This window comes from Mercenaria mercenaria, chromosome 7, assembly GCF_021730395.1.
Source record: "Mercenaria mercenaria strain notata chromosome 7, MADL_Memer_1, whole genome shotgun sequence".
Taxonomy (NCBI): domain Eukaryota; kingdom Metazoa; phylum Mollusca; class Bivalvia; order Venerida; family Veneridae; genus Mercenaria; species Mercenaria mercenaria.
Genome location: NC_069367.1, coordinates 34926233 through 34946177, shown reverse-complemented (window position 1 = coordinate 34946177; position 19945 = coordinate 34926233). Strand labels below are relative to the sequence as shown.

Below are 19945 nucleotides of genomic sequence, written 5' to 3'. Positions count from 1 at the left end.
AGCGGTCTTCTACTTCATCAAGCCCTATCATGTATCATGTTTGAAGGTTCTGGATTGAGTAGCGAGTGAGTTGGTATTTACGGCAAATCAACACAAAATGGTCATATATCGCCGAGGATTGAGTAGCAGAAAAGGTTTTCAAGGTTCAGGGACCTTTGAGTACCAACCCCCAAAACAATAGGGGCCTTCTACTTATAACCCTAATCATGCTACAAAGCTTAAATGTTCTGGGTCAAGTGGTTCTCAAATTATTGGGCAGAAACCGGTTGCTCTACCAACAGATAAACTGTTGGCCCTAATGCCCGACCGACAAACAGGTGCAAAGCAATATACCCCCACTTCTTCAAAGGGGGGCATAATGAGCATTTCTGTCTAAAACTAGAAATGAAGAACTCACAGATAAAAGATTTTTTTTAGATTTTTTTAACAACATAGAAATTATATTAAAATATGAGGAACACTAAACTGTAGACATTACAAGTTGAAATGGTCAATGATCATGGAGATTTATAAAAGGCTGTGTAAACATGTGTGTCAGGGTAAAATGGACAAAATCTACATGTATAAAAGTGTGTGCATTTACTACACCTACGTGCATAGAAACCTTATACACTAGCAACAATAACAACATGGGTCACTAACATACCCGTACTCTATGTTGATGCTCTACAGAACACAACAAGTTACCAATGGGAGACAAACCACTGTGAACTTTCACCGATACCACTGAAGGTAACTATCATATCAGAAACCTGTACAAGTTTCACTGATACACTGTACTGTGTAGGAAACATATAATTTTTCACTGATACTCTGTAATGTAGGGAAAACATGTATAGTTTCACTGATACGCTGTTATATAGGGAAAACAGATATTGTTTCACTGATACACTGTAAGGTAGGGAAAACATATATAGTTTCACCAGTACATTGTAAATTAGGGGAAACATATGCAAGTTTCACTGTTACACTGTTGTGTAGTGGAACATATGTAAGTTTCACTGGTACAGTGTAGTTTCACTGATATACTGCAATGTATGGGAACATATATATGTTTTCACTGATATTTTGCTGTGTAGGAAAACACGTATAGTTTCAAATGATACAGTGTAGTGTTAGAGATACATATTAAGTTTCACTGATACACTGTAGTGTAGAGGAAACATATATAATTTCATTGAAACATTATAATGGAGGGAAAATATAATATATAGTTTCACTGATACACTGTTGGTGCACTGTAACAATTTTAAATGCTACATATACTGTGTAATGAAACATATACAAGTTTTCACAATGAAGGACAAAAACCACTAATTTCACATATATACAACATACATGTACTCTGAAGGTATTCCTTGTACAAGACATTTGTACTCAAAATTAGAAATTGAATGCGTAGATTTAACAATTATGAATGTCAATGATATTCACTAGACATTCTGTAAACAGACATACCATATTCTGTAAGACAGGATACTCATCTCAATGTCACTTACAGTCAAAAATAAATTCCAACCTAATTTCAAATTTTAAATTTTCTTTACAAATCAAATCTTCAAAAAAGACTATATGCCTTACAACTGTTGATACTGTGAGGACACAAAAAAAAACTTACCATAATCATTTTAAATACATTAAAACCAGAAGCAAGTTTCATATGAATTTCATAGATACCTCACAGACAGTCCGTAGGTTTCACAAAACTTCAAAATATACCATGAAGGTAAAAGAACTTTAAATTTCATGATGGAACATATTACCACTAGTAAGGTTAGACTGGGAAATAATGAAAATACACATGGAACAGTTTCAGACTTCAAAAATCAAATACAATGTACCACTATTTTCAAAATTTAAATTGTGTGAGTGTGAAAAGCACTTAACATACAGCTAACATAATGACTTTTACTCTATTACGGAATATTTTACATAGATGTAGGCGTCACTAACAAATACTTCCTACAAAATTTTTCATTAAAGTTGAACATTTTTGTATCTCCAAAGCTCAATCAATGTTCCACGTCTTAAACTTGTAAAAAGATCTTCACACCAGTACGGTGACAAGATAAGTTTTCGTAACAACCTTGAAATTTATCTCAGTCATTCACAAATAAACACCGCAGCCACTATTAAAGCTATTATACAATCTAACATCCCTCAACCACAAAACATATTCCACAATTTATTTATTTATTTATTTGGGTTTTACGGCGTACCAGGACCTAAAATGTCACCAAACTTTCTGATTGGGCTCAATAAAGATTCTTATATATTCTCCATTACTTGCTTGTATATAATGCTGATACAACAGTACTAACACAGAAAAACAAAAATGCAACCTACTGTTTGTTTCACTTAATCTGTTTTCAGCGTTTTACTTTAAATTTCTTCTTTATTTTGCAATATCTAGGTATTAATGATACATCTTTCTGCAGGTTAACAGGGGTGGTGTTAGGAACAGTTTGATTTCTGAACTTGAAGAATTTGAGAAGTAATCGAACAAAAAAAAAATCCCCTAATAAAATTTTGGCCCATGACAATTCTGAAAAACAGGTCAAAGTTGCAAATTTTAAAAAATTGAGCTTTACAAAGGAAAATACACTATCAAAATCAAAATTGATGATAAATTCCACACTATACAAGATATCTTGAAATTTAAATAGTTCTTATTACCTCCCTTTGAAGTCTTCAAAATGATATATCAATGGTACTGTCTTACACCTAAAGAAAAGTGAAGTAAAACCCATATTACGGAAAAAGTGAATCACATAGCATGTATGCTCACAAAATGTACAGTAAGAATGTATATTTCAATGTCACACGTAACCTTGCGTACATTTATAATAATTTACAACAGCACAAGAGGCAAAAGACAAAAATACAGATTACAAAATGAAAAAATAGATTCTTTGGAATGATTAAGTTTATGGCATATGAATACAAATTGTAAAAATATTATCCATTATAAGCTATGAGTATAAAAAGCTTTAAAAGATACATTCTGAACTACCCTAATTTAACCCTTAGCCTACTAAATATCTAAAATGGACTGGTCCAGCATTCAATTAGTGCAGTACCATCTATTATTCAAAGGGGTGTTCACTGAAAATTTACTGACTGAATAGCGAACAGTGCAGATCATGATCAGCCTGCACAGATTGGTCTGCACAGGTCGCAATGGCAGAATCACTTGCCACCAGCAGGCTAAAGGCTAAAGAACAATTAAACTTGCAAAGTACATAAAATATATGCTACTTATCAAGAATACAAACACTGAATATAATCATGATTCTGTGAAACAGGTTATATTTTCCAGTGAACCCAAAATTAACTTATACTTTGTAAGAATCAAGAAACAGGTTGTACTTTCCATGAACCAGGAAAAAGGTTATACTTTAGCCAAAACAAGAAACAGGACATACTTTCATGAAACACAGAAATAGATTACACACGAGATATCATACATTTTTACGTGTCATATTTCCAGTTCGAAAAGGAAAAAGCGTCTTATAAGTGCATATTACATCAAGAAAATTTCGAGTTTACAGCTCAGGGCATCTTTATTTCTCATTCTGCAAACCCAAACTTTTGTTCACCACAGCACCAGGTAGGAATGGAATGGAATCTGGTATACCATTACTTCTGTATGTGCATCAAAATTATGAGAAAAACAATTAAATCAGCATGTCCAAATGTATCTGAATACAGTTCATTATTCTGTTTGCTTCTATTACATTTTAAACACGCTTAACTTGTGTTTGTACACTGGACAAGTAGCATATAGAACTTTTTTTTTACACACATTTAGTCCAACTGCATATACATATGTGTAAGGGGGCAACACATGTGTAGACATCAACATAAATCCATAATTTCCTAAACAACCTGACATTACCTCTTCCATACATACCAATAATAATCTACCATACCTATTTCCTTCAACCATAACCTTAAAAAAAATTATAATAAAGAGTGTGAAAAAATATAACTAATATTATATCTGTTATAAAATTAAATGAGTAAGAAAACTGCTGTTACATAAAACTGAATAAAATATATTTCAATAATATAATGTGTAATGAAACAACAAACTGAATTTTATAATCTTAGCATGCAACTATTGCACAGTTAATATAATACTCCTCTATTTACAAACAATTTCAACATTTTGTTAAAATAATTATCTCCCTTGTCAAAACATTATACACAATTCAACCTTTTTTAAATTATTATCTCCCTTGTTAAAACATTATACACAATTCAACATTTTGTAAAAATAATTACCTCCCTTGTCAAAACTGGCAGCCATTTCTTGGTCAATATTCCTCACATGGAGTAACAGCTTTGAAAATCAACAAAATATATGAAAATATTTTTAATCAGTAGACAAAACTTCTCATCAATGTAAGAAATGTGGATGATTTAATATCAGACATGCCAGTCAGGGGAGTTAACTTGTGCTTTTTGAAACCTCAAATGCCACTCAGGGGAGACAACCTGTGCCTTTTTTTAAAACTGTAACATGCTAATTAGCGCAGATAATCTTTGCTATGCAAAAAGTACCTATATCTATATATAGTAACATGCTGACCAGGGGAGATAATATGTGCTCTGGAGAAGCATCTATAAATAGAAACAATAGTTTCATGCCAAGGCCACAGTATTGTGGTAAGAATGGTAAATATTGCACCTATATAATGATAACAATGACTACCACATTATAGCACCTAGAACAAAATATTGACAGTACAAGATTGATATATATAAAAGTCATTTATAAGGTAAACTACAGTAATAGGGTGCTAAAAACAGCACATACATTTAAAAGGGTTTTACTAACCTAGATTTTGGGTGTGTAAATTTTCCAAAGTTATAGATTAAATAGATTTTAGAACTATCAGTTAGTCTGAACATTGTGTGTGTGTGTTGGGAGGGGGGGGGGGGGGGAAGGGGGGGGATATAAGATTTGGTACTACAGTTATGTTGCAGATCTAGCTGCAGAAGTTTATGGTTTAATATATAAAACACAAGAAAAAATATAAATAAATGCCAAGTCTGGTAAAAAAAAGATTTTGATAAACACTGACCCGATTTGACTTACTTAGACTATCTGAGACACTGAATTGTGGAATGAACACAAAAACTTATTCTGACTTTATATGGAGAACATGTGGTGAAGAAGGATTGCATGTGTTCTTTAAAACTTGTCAGTAAATAGCTATACATTGCTAATGTTTTCTGTTTATATATGCACCAACTTTAAATAAAATTTGTACTGCATTGTAAAACAATCAAATAACATTGCCATCTTTGACTAAACAAGAGATATCAAAGGAGGTTTGAGACAGCTATAAGTGTCATTTGAGTAGTGTCTTTTACATTTTTACACTTTTTCTTCAGAATTACGAACAATTTTCCTACTATAGCAGAGTTACATAACTATGTGCTTAAGGAGGTAGGTTACCTTGTTACAAGGGTAAATTCAAATTAGTTGAACCGCAACATCTTTTTGTAGTCCGTGTTATATGAAGTTTTAATTGCTAAATTCTCAGTTTCGTTTGTCTCTGTTCCTTCAAGTTCAGTTTTTATCCGGGTTTGAAGAACATGACCCTCCAAAGGTATTTCATATGGAAAGAAGAAGGAAAATATGGATATTTAACACTTTTCACTGTATTTTAGTTTCATTGATATCCGTAGAAGTCAGCATAATCTATAATTTTACTAGTATGTACGTTAGCTTTCTAATATAAGCTTAAAATGTATATGTCGCGGGGCTCGTGTTTCCATGGTAACGCATTTTCTCTCATTTTTAGACAGCTATGTATAAAAATAGGGGTTTTCGACGGCTTCAGTGCCATTCTGTTAATGAACAACATGGAATATTTGGGTAATATTATTAGCAAAATACCAAGCACTATACATGGTACCCTATTTTTCTTAAAGTTTAAAGTAACCATGACAACAGAGATGTTTAAAATGGCTTATATCTTGCTTTTTGTCGTAATTTCTTATAAAATAATATTGAATAAGATTATCTTTCTAGCTGATGTAGCTTTAAAACATATTATTTCTAACGTAAGTTATATTTTCGTGTTATCTGCATTTATTCAAACACATTTCTAAGCTTAGAATACTTACAGCAGTACCCCTCGTCTGGCATTGTTCATGGAAAAATCGTTCAGCATGCTACTGTTATTCTCATGGATATTGATGAAATGAAAATAAAAAGCCGAAGCTGTGTTTCTTAAATAGACTAGTGTCAACGCTTTTGAATTTTACCTTTAGATACATAGGTCACGGGCTTCAAGAAACCACAATTTTCTACTGAAATTTGAACAATTTTAGATCTTAGTTTTAGTATATAAGTAACAAATTATCAACGGAACCTGAAAAATAGGTATTACAAATCAAACTGCTAGATTTTTTATTTGAAAATGGCCGTAACAAGTAACCTCTCACCTAACTATATTCCAAATAACATTGGTTACCATCATCCATTTTCGTACATTCCGCATAACATTTCAATGTAACTACATAAAAGAAGCAAAATATTGATTATTATTCAGAGCAAAAGACTCATAAAAATATTTCAGCAAATAATGGTTATTTGAAAATAGTTTGAATAAAGAAAATGCACAGAATTACGTACTTTCAAGATAAAAGCTATTAATTTTGCGCGGTAACTGACACATGACGTCAATGACGTCATTTTAAGGCAACATTGTTTTGAAGCGTTTCTGCGGCAATTTATTCATTATTTCTGCATTATTAAACCATAAAGCATCAGATCGAAGACAGGTTCATGATTTGTTTTCAGAAGAATGAATATACAAACACATTTAGTTTGTCGTAAACGTCGTCGTAAATCGTCACGTTAGCTTCCGGTTAGACATGCGCACATACAAATATGAAGGTAACCTACCTCCTTAATACTAAGAATGACTGATTCACACGGAAATAAGACAATATCAGGTTTAACTCTAGCCCAATAATAACCTGCTATCTGGTAAAACTTTGGATAATTTGATTTGTTTTTTGTTTTTGTTGGATTCACAGTCACACAGACACAATTTAGGTGATATGGCCACTTTTCCAGGTTTTGATGGTGGAGGAGGACCCCAGACGCCCTGGTGTGATTTGAGAACATCAAGATTACTTATTTAAGCCAAAAGATGTCAGTACAACATTTCTCTTACAACTGTTTCCTTCAAATTAAGAAAGTTTTAACGTTAAGCAAAGAAGTTTAGATACAACTAACTCCAAATTGGTGCATGTGTATTAAGTCTCATTTTCTTTTCATCATATTTTCAAAATACAACAAACATTTCTTATGTTACTCTACAATGCTACACTTAATACAGCAACCAGCATGATATACAAAAACATACAAAAGATCAAATGATCCATTTGAATTTTACACACAAAACAATTAGAAACAAAAAAGCATATCTTTTAAATTAGCTGAGCAAAATCAAATACAGCACATACATCTTTATTCTGAATAATATAACTAAATGTTGTATACCCTATAATAAATAGTTACAAACTTGTACAGGACAGAATCCTATAGCCTATGGTAGTAACTTGAAGCTTGAATGATAACTAATTATTGGCACACTGTACACTGTGCCAATAACTGCACACATGTACAATTATATTCAGGTATAAAACAAACAACTCTAAAAATGGCTATGACCGTGACATTAAACTGATTATTGCACTAACTAAACCTATATTGGACTATATATTGGCCCGAAGGCATGCTCATACACTGGTCCCAGATGTAGAGCATTTCATGGGTCATTATATCTGACTGAACTAACAGTATCTTACTAAAGTATCACATAAGGGCATGACAATATCAGTTAAGAAGTGTCCATAACCATTTAAAGCACATAATTGCCCTTTAATAAATGGAAAATAGTGTCTACCTTCAGTGAATGCTTGTTTGTATGGCACAACATTCAACCCAATATAAGTGTATACATAAGAATTACAAGAAAGAACTTGAAGATCTTAATTATAAGAAGATTACATAAGATCTAAATATAACCTAAGTGAAGCAGTTATAACAGCTTTGAAGCAATCATACATCTAGAAGACTTAACTTCTGAATTTAGTACATGTGTACTTAAAATTGCTCAACTAAGAACAGCTTTTTCATCTACACACAGCAATCAGATACACAGACACTTAATGCTGAAACCTCTAATGGAATATTTATCAAAATACAAAAAAAACATACATTTGAGATGAATAAAAAATGAGAAAACAATATCTTCATAATAAATACAAAATAATTTAACTGACAAAGATTTTCAGATAATTGTAGAAAAATAGATCTATAATAAACAGTATACTCTAAATGCAGTGAGTGTACATATTATCACTTTTCGATAAGCACTGGTAGAAAAAGCATTTTTTGGTACAATATTTCGAATTCTAGACACTGGTAGAATTGAATATGTTATAGTTCGATAAAAAAAAACTTGTGCAAATCATCTCAACATAGATCAGAGAGGCCCTTCAAAATATTCTTTCCTTCATAACTCATCAACTTTTGGAATTTATGCTGCAATTTATGGAAGATTTGTGGAGCCCAGTTTACACATTTGCTGAAAATCAGAGACCCCATTATTTATCAATCCAACAGTTTATAAACCAAGCAATTTGGGCAATAATGTTCATGACTTTAATCTTACCTTATAATTTAAAACAAATCAATAATTTACAAGTGTTGTCATTTCCAAATAATGCATTTTACTATAAAATGTTTTACAAACAATTAGATTGCCAAGTGGTACAATAAGACATGCCCAACTTTGACCCGACATTAGTCTCTGGGGTAACAATATTTCGGCCTACATGAAGATCACATTATCGGTTTTCATTCACACAAAATTATGATTTATAATGAAAGACGTCATATAACAAGACATACATGGAAAAGATTTCCGTCTTCGTCATATGTCAGTTATACAGAGAAAGACATTTGAAGACAGGTTTGTCTATTAGTGGAAACTAGACATTCTCTCTGCTGAGAAGTGTCCGAAAATCTTTTATAATTTACGTATTTTCTACAGGAAGTACTTACAGCCTAGAATCAATACTATGGTTTTTGTTTACATTTCTTTTGATGTTTTGTCAACTATGCATTATTATGCGTTTATCACAGGTATGAGTCTGCCATTTAGCATTATGCCTTTTTGACAATTCATAACATCCATTTTACTTAGAATAAATTGTAAATTATTGTTAATATTGTGTTGGTGTTGACCTTTTTAGTATTGTTTCATTTTTTTTATAGAACTACTTGCTTCATTATCATCCCCACTCCATTTTCTGTTTTACAATTATATTGAAACATGTGTGGGTTAACTGTATGAAAATTACGACGTCCTCAATTTTGACACCTTTGATGCTATACAAAATCCACAAATGAAATCCTCTGCATACCGATACAAGCATGTAATTTCAACCTCTAGAAGTACGGATACAGAGCTTGTATTTTTGCTTTCTATTTTTGAAAACACATCATTTAAACACTTTTCTGCCCCTCTTAACCTTATTAACCTTTACCCTGCTAAATTTCTAAAATGGACTGGTCTATCATTCAATTTGGGCAATACCATTTATTATTTTAAGGGGTGTTCACTGAAAATCTACTGACTGAATAGCGAACAGTGCAGACCATGATCAGCATGCACAGATGTGCAGGCTGATCTTGGTCTGCACTGGTCGCAATGGCAGAATCAGTTGCCGACTGCAGGCTTAAGGTTAAAAAGGTTAATTCTGACCTACTGCACCTCATAAAATGAAAGCTATTAAACCTACCATGATAAAGAATATTTCAAAATCAAGGAGTAGAGGGCTGTATTATATCATTATAGTAAAACATTACAAAAGTATCAAAAACTAGCAAATATTTAAAGGCAGGGTAGAAACATTCTTTGCCATTTAACATTCTACAAAACTGTAGATAACTTATAAAAAATGATTATCATTCTTCAAAAATAAGTTTTTATAAATGAGCCTCACCAAGAGAAAACCAACATAGTGCATTTGCGACCAGCATGGATCAAGACCAGCCTGCGCATCCGCGCAGTCTGGTCAGGATCCATGCTGTTCGCTAACGGTTTCTCTAATTGCAGTAGGGTTTGAAAGCGAACAGCATGGATCCTGACCAGACTGCACGGATGTGCAGGCTGGTCTGGATCCATGCTGGTCGCAAATGCACTATGTTGGTTTTCTCATGGTGCGGCTTAAATGCAAAATCACAAATATCCTATCTATGTAACACACTAGATCTACTAAGTTTGTATAAAAACAACACAAGACATAAAAAATGATAAACCAGCTCTATCTGGTTTGCGGGTTCGTATCTCAAACTTATATCTTTCACAAATATATAACCAAAAATGTACTACTTTCATCACAACATGAATTTTTGCCAAAATAAAAACAATAGAACAAAACAACCACTTGTTAATTCACATGTACTTAATATGAGCCATGCCATGAGAAAACCAACATAGTGGGTATGCGACCAGTATGGATCCAGACCAGCCTGCGCATCCGCGCAGTCTGGTCAGGATCCATGCTGTTCGCTTTTAAAGCCTATTGGAATTGGAGAAACTATTAGCGAACAGCATGGATCCTGACCAGACTGCGCGGATGCGCAGGCTGGTCTGGATCCATGCTGGTCGCATACCCACTATGTTGGTTTTCCCATGGCACGGCTCATATGTACTAACTCTGTGATGTACAGTTTTAAGGTAACGAGCCCCTAAAGGACAATCAGTAATTTCACCACAATTTCATATTCTCGTATGATTTTTTCGGCATTCTTCAGTCATAACACAGCTCTTGCAAGCGCATGGCTTCCTTAACTACATAGTATGTCACATATGGAGAATATGTAATTGACAGGAAAATACCGATTTTCATTACAGGCCAAATTACTTAAACAAAATCGTTTGAATGAAACTTATGAATAAGATTATAACTCAAATCTTATCTTCTTAAATTAAATTTTCAACATTTTCTTTGGTTACTATGTAAACATTATACCCCTGATGAAGGCATTGAAAGCCAAAACTAGTTGGAAATAAATTAAAATCAGTTTGAAGTTGTTCTTCCATTTTCAATTGTATTATATATAAAATTATCACAAATGCGTCAGTTTTGGATGTGCTATACTGTTTTGAAAGTAAAGAATGTCAAATTAAACTGAAAACATTGAGTTACTGATTTTTCTTCACTATAATATATATCTTCACCAGTTCATGGAATGAGAAATTTTATCTGCAAAGTCTGGTACATAAAATTTAAAAAAAAAAAAAAAAAAAAATTCAAAAAATGTAAAAAATTTCATGTTAAATTTCAGAGATTAAAAAGTTTGCTTTTTAATTTGAATTTCCAACAAGTGCAACTATTTAAAATGTTAATTTCAATAACTGCCACATTTTTCATGTTAAATGTGATACATTTGTAGTCATAAAAGAAAATCCTTTCAGATATCAAAAGCTGCAAAATATTTTCATGTAAAATTTCAATATAAGCAAGCGAAGATTTTCCACATAAATTTCAGTAGTTGCAATATTTTCCCATAGCAGCCATTCTGTTCACAAGCTCTTTGATACCGTGCTGTATCCTCTTAAGATGTCCAACTTTGTGTACACCAAGGTCCTAAAAGTATAAAAAATATCAACCATTTGGTTTATTGAAAACTTTTTCCTAACCTTTAGCCTGCTAAATTTCTAAAATGGACTGGTCCATCATTCAATTTGGGCAATACCATTTATTATAAGAAGGGATGCTCATTGAAAATTTACTGACTGAATAGCGAACAGTGCAGACCATGATCAGCCTGCACAGATGTGCAGGCTGATCTTGGTCTGCACTGGTCGCAAAGGCAGAGTCACTTGCCGCCAGCAGACTAAAGGTTAAAGTAAAATATCTTGGATACTATGATAGTGTTGGCAATCAACCAAAATCTCAAAGCAGCGTAAATAATACAAACTGCCTGTTCATTGATAGCTTGATGATACAATTTGTTTATCTAAAATGTTCAAAATAGTACTTTGTACAATGATATAAATAATACTCAACAGTATTAACATACCACCTATAATAATAATAATAGATAATAATAAAGTCTTTATTTAACGAGGCAGCATACTTGCTGAAGCAATCTTCCGTATGGGCCTCATATATATATAACTGGTAATGATTTTCATAGCTAACTTGCAACTGCTAGACTTGCAATCTATCTACAGCTAACATCAAGTTTGTTTTGTAACAATACGCATTTAATATTTGGTACTTTTATATATCGAATTTTCAAATCTTGGAATTCATCTTAGAATCAGGATTTTCATTCAATTAACCTAACCATTGTTTCTGGATTCTGTACAAGTTCTGACTATTTGAGCCGTGCCATGAGAAAACCAACATAGTGGCTTTGCGACCAGCATGGATCCGGACCAGCCTGCACATCCGCGCAGTCTGGTCAGGATCCATGCTGTTCGCTTTCATAGTCTATTGCAATTAGAGAAACCGTTAGCAAACAGCATGGATCCTGACCAGACTGCGCATCCGTACTAGCAGTCACCTGTATTAAACAGTCACCTGTATAAGCAGTCAACTGTATTAAACAGTCACCTGTATTAGCAGCCACCTGTATTAAACAGTCACCTGTATTAAACAGTCACCTGTATTAGCAGTCACCTGTACTAGCAGTCACCTGTATTAAACAGTCACCTGTATAAGCAGTCACCTGTATTAAACAGTCACCTGTATTAGCAGTCACCTGTATTAAACAGTCACCTGTATAAGCAGTCACCTGTATTAAACAGTCACATGTATTAGCAGTCACCTGTACTTGCAGTCACCTGTATTAAACAGTCACTTGCCTTAAGCAGCCTGTAAGCTAACTTCTCAAACAGACTTTTTGTTATAATTGCAACTAAAACTAAGCAGCCACCTGCCTTACACAGCCTAACCTTATCACCCCCTTGACTGGCTGCCTAATACAGGTTTCAATGTAAATCATTCAGACATTATTTCAGAAAAATATAAAATCCCTGCATACACAACAATATTTTCGGCCTGACACAATTTTCAGATCACACACTTACATACATACACACACAGTCATTGATACATTATAATTCCCTTTCACCATTATCATGTTGAGGGCATAAAAGGCCTACCTGTATATCTGTTTTATCTAGACTGAGTAGCTCAGTTCCTCGAATTTCATGTCTGATGAAAGACTCTCTATATTCTGACAGGGACATGTTGTCCAACCACTGACCCACATCTTCTGCTGTCCATGAGTTAACATTGTATACTGAAATAGATGTTTAAAAATGTCCATCGTGTTGTATAGAATGGCTTAATGCATTTGATCATATGCATAGTAAGTGCCCCAACACGCTCTCATACCAGATACCATAAGGAACGAGATGTCAGGAGTTATTAAGGTAGTTCTGCACATTTAATAAACTGAAAGTAATGGTGTAACATTTGTCTGGGTAACACAGAATAAAGCCTGAACTCTGTATATGTAATCATGAATAAATGCCAGCATGTGAGTAAATTGACTAAAATGGCAATGTTACAATCCTAAAGCACAAATATATATTAAAACATTTCCCAAGTAGAATGATTCAAAATAATGTCTTAAAATTAGCGTGCAATGTACAGACCTCTTATATCATGGGCAAACATCTCAAAAACAACCACATGGACCTATACATTTTATTTCACAATATAATAGACCATATGTTTATTAACAAATGTAAGAAGTTTCATTAAAATCTATATTGTGAAAATAATTTTGTATGCAAACCTTGGTAGAACCACCAACCTTTCGTAAGCCAACTGGATGGCTTCCTTGCATGAAGAACTCAATGCCCCAGGCGAGGCTCAAACCCATATTGGTAAGGGGCAAGTGATTCAAAGTCAGCTGCCTTAGCTGCGTGGCCCTGGAGGCCCCTTGCCATGATCAAAGATTCTAATCTAAATCAATGTGAATTCATTTCTCCTAATGTATTGGACAACCACATATTTTGAAAAGAAAAAAACCAGCTGTTTTAACATCTAAATAATAACTGTCACTGAATCAATTTACCTATAATTTTTTTATCATGAAATGTGAATGACATAACTTCAAAGATTCAGGAAGTACCAAAAAGCAATGACATAACTTCAAAGATTTAGGAAGTACCAAAAAACACTGACATAACTTCAAAGATTTAGGAAGTACCAAAAAGCATTGACATAACTTCAAAGATTTAGGAAGCACCAAAAAACACTGACATAACTTCAAAGATTTAGGAAGTACCAAAAAGCATTGACATAACTTCGAAGATTTAGGAAGCACCAAAAAACATTGACATAACTTCAAAGATTTAGGAAGTACCAAAAAACAAAGAAATAACTTCAAAGATTTAGGAAGCACCAAAAAGCAATACTTACATAATGGAATGTAAGGTTTATCTTTGTCCTTTTTGCCTTTCAGCTTACTAACCACTTGTTTAAACTTGCCTGGCTTTGGTCTTGGTTTAATCTCCACAGTTGCCAGCAACTACAATATTGATAACAATAGATTAATATGCAAAAATTCAACCTACGTATTGTATCATTTCTGTTTGCTTTGCAATTCATTTCCTAATTCAAAAGTTTTTCAAATAGAAATTTATTAAGGAGCATATAATTTATCTTATCTCGGATTTCTAGTTACTTAATCAATACTTTTACTTTTACAATTTAGTGACCACATCAGCATACTAATGCTGACCATGATCAACCTGCTGACTGGTGTAAATTAAACATGCATCACTGATTTTTTGTATTAAGGCGAAACTGAAACACAGGAATAACGTAACTGTTTAAACAGGAGTAGGAGTAAATGAAAATCTAGATTGTCATTTTTTCCCAGTCTGAGCTTGCAGAACTACCTTCAATGAACATTCTCCCCTCTTAGTAGTGTCGTAAGTGGACACTACTAACATTCTCCTTGAAACTGCTGTTCATGGCTTACCTCTCCGCAAGATATACATGTAGAAAAAAAAATTGCACTCGCCTCTTCCCGAGATATATGTGTAGTAGTGATACTGCACTTATCTCTTTCATAAACGTAGAAGGAATGCTGCACTCACCTCTTCATGAGATATAGTGTAGAAGGAATACTGCACTCATCTCTTCCTGAGATATAGGTGTAGAAGTAATACTGTACTCACATCTTCCTGAGATATAGGTGTAGAAGGAATATTGCACTCACCTCTTCCTGAGATATAGGTGTAGAAGGAATACTGCACTCACCTCTTCCTGAGATATAGGTGTAGGGAATACTGCACTCACCTCTTCCTGAGATATAGGTGAAGAAGGAATACTGCGCTCATCTATTCCTGAGATATAGGTGTAGAAGGAATACTCCACTCACCTCTTCATGAGAAAAAGGTGTAGAAGGAATACATAGGTGTAGAAGGAATACTGTACTCACCTCTTCCTGAGATATAGGTGAAGAAGGATACTGCACTCACCACTTCCCGAGATATAGGTGAAGAAGAAATACTGCACTCACCTCTTCATGAGATATAGGTGTAGAGGGAATACTGCACTAACATCCTCATGAGATATAGGTGTAAAAGGAATACTGTACTCACCTCTTCCTGAGATAAAGGTGTAGAAGGAATACTGCACTCACCTCTTCCTGAGATATAGGTGTAGAAGGAATACTGCACTCACCTCTTCATGAGATATAGGTGTAGAGAGAATACTGCACTAACATCCTCATGAGATGTAGGTGTAAAAGGAATACTGTACTCACCTCTTCCTGAGATAAAGGCATACATGCCATAATTTTTCAGAACGTTTCCGGGATTCTGAGTTAAAATTTCAGGGATTTTTACCTTTTGTCCGGGACATACACCGTGACATTGGTATTCGTCTGTTTCATGCAAAAATATCATAATATACATGTAGTTTCCAGAGACTTAACATTGTTCACTCGCTTGTATTAATTTGCGGCAAATGTCGTCTAGCTTTCTAAGGGAGGTAAATACATATATACGGGTAATACATCAATAGTTCGGCACGTGAATTTATTGCATTCCCGAGGTGAACAGAATTAGGAGACTTACTATATACGAAGAATCAACCTGGTCATCATGATTTAGATTCTAGCTAATTTGGTATCATTCTTAAGCTTAAACATTTATCTAATAATTAAATGAATCCTTAAAGGAATAAATAAATCTTGAAGATAAAATCAACAATATAAAATATTTGGAGTCGGGTCAATTTTCATGGGTCGGTCGGCAAAGGCATTCAGCATTTTAATTTAAAATATATGTGACAATCGATCTAGATATTAAATAATTACAACCTTTTAAAATAATTATCATTTAATTGACCGTTTTCAATGTTTATTGTGTAAAATTTAACAAATTATAGACAAAAACAAGTTTTTTGGGGGATTGTTTTTATTTGTTCCTGTATTTTTATTTTTCCGGGACATTTTAAGACTGTCCGGGACACCGGGACGAGTATGTAATTTCCGGGACAATCCCGGACAATCCGGGACGTATCACATGTATGATAAAGGTGTAGAAGGAATACTGCACTCACCTCTTCCTGAGATACAGGTGTAGGGAATACTGCACTCACCTCTTCCTGAGATATAGGTGTAGAAGGAATACTGCACTCACCTCTTCCTGAGATATAGGTGTAGAAGGAAAACTGCACTCACCTCTTCCTGAGATACAGGTGTAGAAGGAATACTGAACTCACCTCTTTCCGAGATCTAGGTGTAGAAAGAATACTACACTGACCTCTTCCTGAGATATAGGTGTAGAAGGAATACTGCACTCACCTCTTCCTGAGATATAGGTGTAGAAGGAATATTGCACATTTCCATCACTAGTTTTGTCTCCTCCTCCACTTGAGACAGGGAATGACTAAGTTTCTCCTCAATGTCCAAACGAATCCTCTGCAAAAATTTAAAATTATACAATCTTCTGTACATTTTGGGCAATATACTAAAACTAACAAAATTTTGACTGTTGAGTCTAAAATTTGGAAACAAAATTCTCATGGAGGTAATCAAACATACTATATGAACCTTATTACTGGCACCTTTAATCAACTTGTCATGGAGAACACAGCCATTAGCAAAAGAACTTGAAACAGTTTTGAGGCAATAAAAGGTTTTCTTTTAATGTTATAACTGAGTAAGTATTGGTCAATTATTGACAAATGTCAATGAAAATTGTCCAGAAATACAGGAAATCTCTCAAAAATATGTAAACATAGAAATTGTCTGACAGCCTGCATAATGATAAAAGTTGCAATAAAAGACCAAAATATTTCATGTATTTTTTAAAACATAAGTGTACTATCTACTCACAAGTTCAGGAGCCTTGTCTGTTAAGAATATACTTGTTTCGTTGGTTAGCTGTCGAACGCTGTGTACAAAATCTATCACCTGACATCTTAGTGTTGGCTAAAATAAGAAACAAAGTTTAATAATTTCAGATGGCATAGATTTGAAAAGTAAATGAAGAAAGGATGCATTAAACCTGTGTAGAGTTGGTTCCTACAGCAAACAAAGTATGTACACATGTGTAGTATGTTGTGATAAGAACTCAGTATTTCTGTGACAAGGGAGACAATCCACATGGAATCTCAATAACAATTATTTCAGCTTTTAAAGTATACTTTATCCTATCTAAGCTTGACAAGTCTTAAAATTACTACCAAGGTTGTTGGAAAAAAACAACAGAACAGGTCTGCATGACTGTGTTACATGAAAGTTAGAAAGCAACAATGTGTTGTTTAAACATCCAACTGCTGGGTTGAGTGATGGCACCTCATTTGCCTATTCACACTACCCATGTGTAATTCTGCTTCTGCTATCACTTTAACTTCTGTATTTATAACACTGCTTCTCATTGGACTAAACAGGTCATGTGACAACATTATGTTCAAAACTAAAATAAAACTAAACCTAACATTACAGTCTCACTGCAGAGAGTGGAAATTTATTTTCTAAATCAAGTTGGCTGCTTTCGCTGTAACCGGATCCTGTCTGTTGACCAAGGTAATGTTTCATTTGAAAAACCAGTCCATGACAATGCAAATCAAAGTTGCAAAATGGCTTGGAATTTTTTTTTTGCCAGTATAAACACTATTAATTTTTAACTTTATATATACATTATCTTGCATCTAAATGGGTTTAATTAGAAATTTCTGTAGGGACTGCATAAATATTGCCTCAACAACTACATCTAAACAGTATACATATAAAGGAAACCATAAACCATAATCTGTTAAAATTATCTAAGAACGAAACCTTCTAACCAAGGCTATGATAAATTATAACTAAACTTTCTGATTGAAGGACTAGCCTTAGTGTCCAAAGTTTTGTCTGCTGAGGTCGTCATTAAAAATTGTTTGTTTGCGGTAACGCGACCCAAAGTTTTTTTGTGTGGGTAGGTACGGGGTTTTTTTTGCATAATAATCATATAGGAAAAAAATATTTTCATCTCACTGGCCAGAAAAAAAAGTTGGGTCACAGCGATTTTCACAGGTAGGTTGTGTTACCGCAAACAAATATTTTTTTAAATGATAGCCTGAACAATATTTTCCCACTTATAATCCATCACTGAATACATCTGCCAAAATGAAAGCTTTGAAACTGTTTTGTAATTTTATCATAGCCTTCAACAAAATATATATTTCAATTTTTGTAAAACATGATGGCATATATAATACTGAGTAACTGTTACATAAAAAACAAGAGGACCATGATGGTCCTGAATCGCTCACCTATCCCCACATGACCCAGTGTTGAACTGAGTATGACCTAGTTATTTCTATTATTTGACATAGTGATCTAGTTTTTGAGCACATGTGACCTAGATATCATCAAGATAAAAAATTCTGACCAATTTTCATGAAGATCCATTGAAAAATATGACCTCTAGAGAGGTCACAAGGTTTTTCTATTATTTGACCTAATGACCTAGTTTTTGAAGGCATGTGACCCACCTTTAAACTTGACCTAGATATCATCAAGGTGAACATTCTCACCAATTTTCATGAAGATCTCGTGAAAAATATGGCCTCTAGAGAGGTCACAAAGTTTTTCTATTTTTAGACCTACTGACCTAGTTTTTGACCGCACATGACCCAGTTACGAACTTGACCTAGATATCATCAAGCTGAACATTCTCACCAATTTTCATGAAGATCCATTGAGAAATATGGCCTCTAGAGACATCACAAGATTTTTGTATTTTTAGACCTACTGACCTAGTTTTTGACCGCACGTGACCCAGTTTCGAACTTGACCTAGATATCATCAAGGTGAACATTCTGACCAATTTTCATGAAGATCTCTTGAAAAATATGGCCTCTAAAGAGGTCACAAGGTTTTTCTATTTTTAGATCTACTGACCTAGTTTTTGACCGCACCTGACCCAGTTTCGAACTTGACCTAGATATCATCAAGATGAACATTCTGACCAATTTTCATAAAGATCCCATGAAAAATATGGCCTCTAGAGAGGTCACAAAGTTTTTCTATTTTCAGACCTACTGACCTAGTTTTTGACTGTACGTGACCCAGTTTCGAACTTGACCTAGGTATCATCAAGGTGAACATTCTGACCAATATTCATGAAGATCTCATGAAAAATATGGTCTCTAGAGAGGTCACAAGGTTTTTCTATTTTCAGACCTAGTGACCTAGTTTTTGACCCCATGTGACCCAGTTTCGAACTTGACCTAGGTATCATCAAGGTGAACATTCTGACCATTATTCATGAAGATCTCATGAAAAATATGGCCTCTAGAGAGGTCGCAAGGTTTTTCTATTTTTAGACCTACTGACCTAGTTTTTGACCCCACGTGACCCAGTTTCGAACTTGAC

The 19945-nt window shown here is 33.9% G+C and overlaps 1 protein-coding gene across 2 annotated transcripts in view; it reads right to left on the bottom strand.

The window, feature by feature from the left end:
* Positions 1 to 400: 400 nt before the first annotated feature.
* Positions 401 to 19945, bottom strand: part of LOC123554431 (diacylglycerol kinase delta-like) — a 110776-nt gene continuing 91231 nt past the window's right edge. For both annotated transcript variants that reach the window (XM_045344574.2, XM_053548094.1), the window contains 5 exons: positions 17420 to 17515; positions 16886 to 17002; positions 14488 to 14596; positions 13218 to 13357; positions 401 to 11691 (listed from right to left, as the gene is read on the bottom strand). In XM_045344574.2, coding sequence (XP_045200509.2) covers positions 11590 to 11691; positions 13218 to 13357; positions 14488 to 14596; positions 16886 to 17002; positions 17420 to 17515 — 564 coding nt within the window. In that variant the 3' untranslated portion in view covers positions 401 to 11589. The remainder of the gene's footprint in view (positions 11692 to 13217; positions 13358 to 14487; positions 14597 to 16885; positions 17003 to 17419; positions 17516 to 19945) is intronic.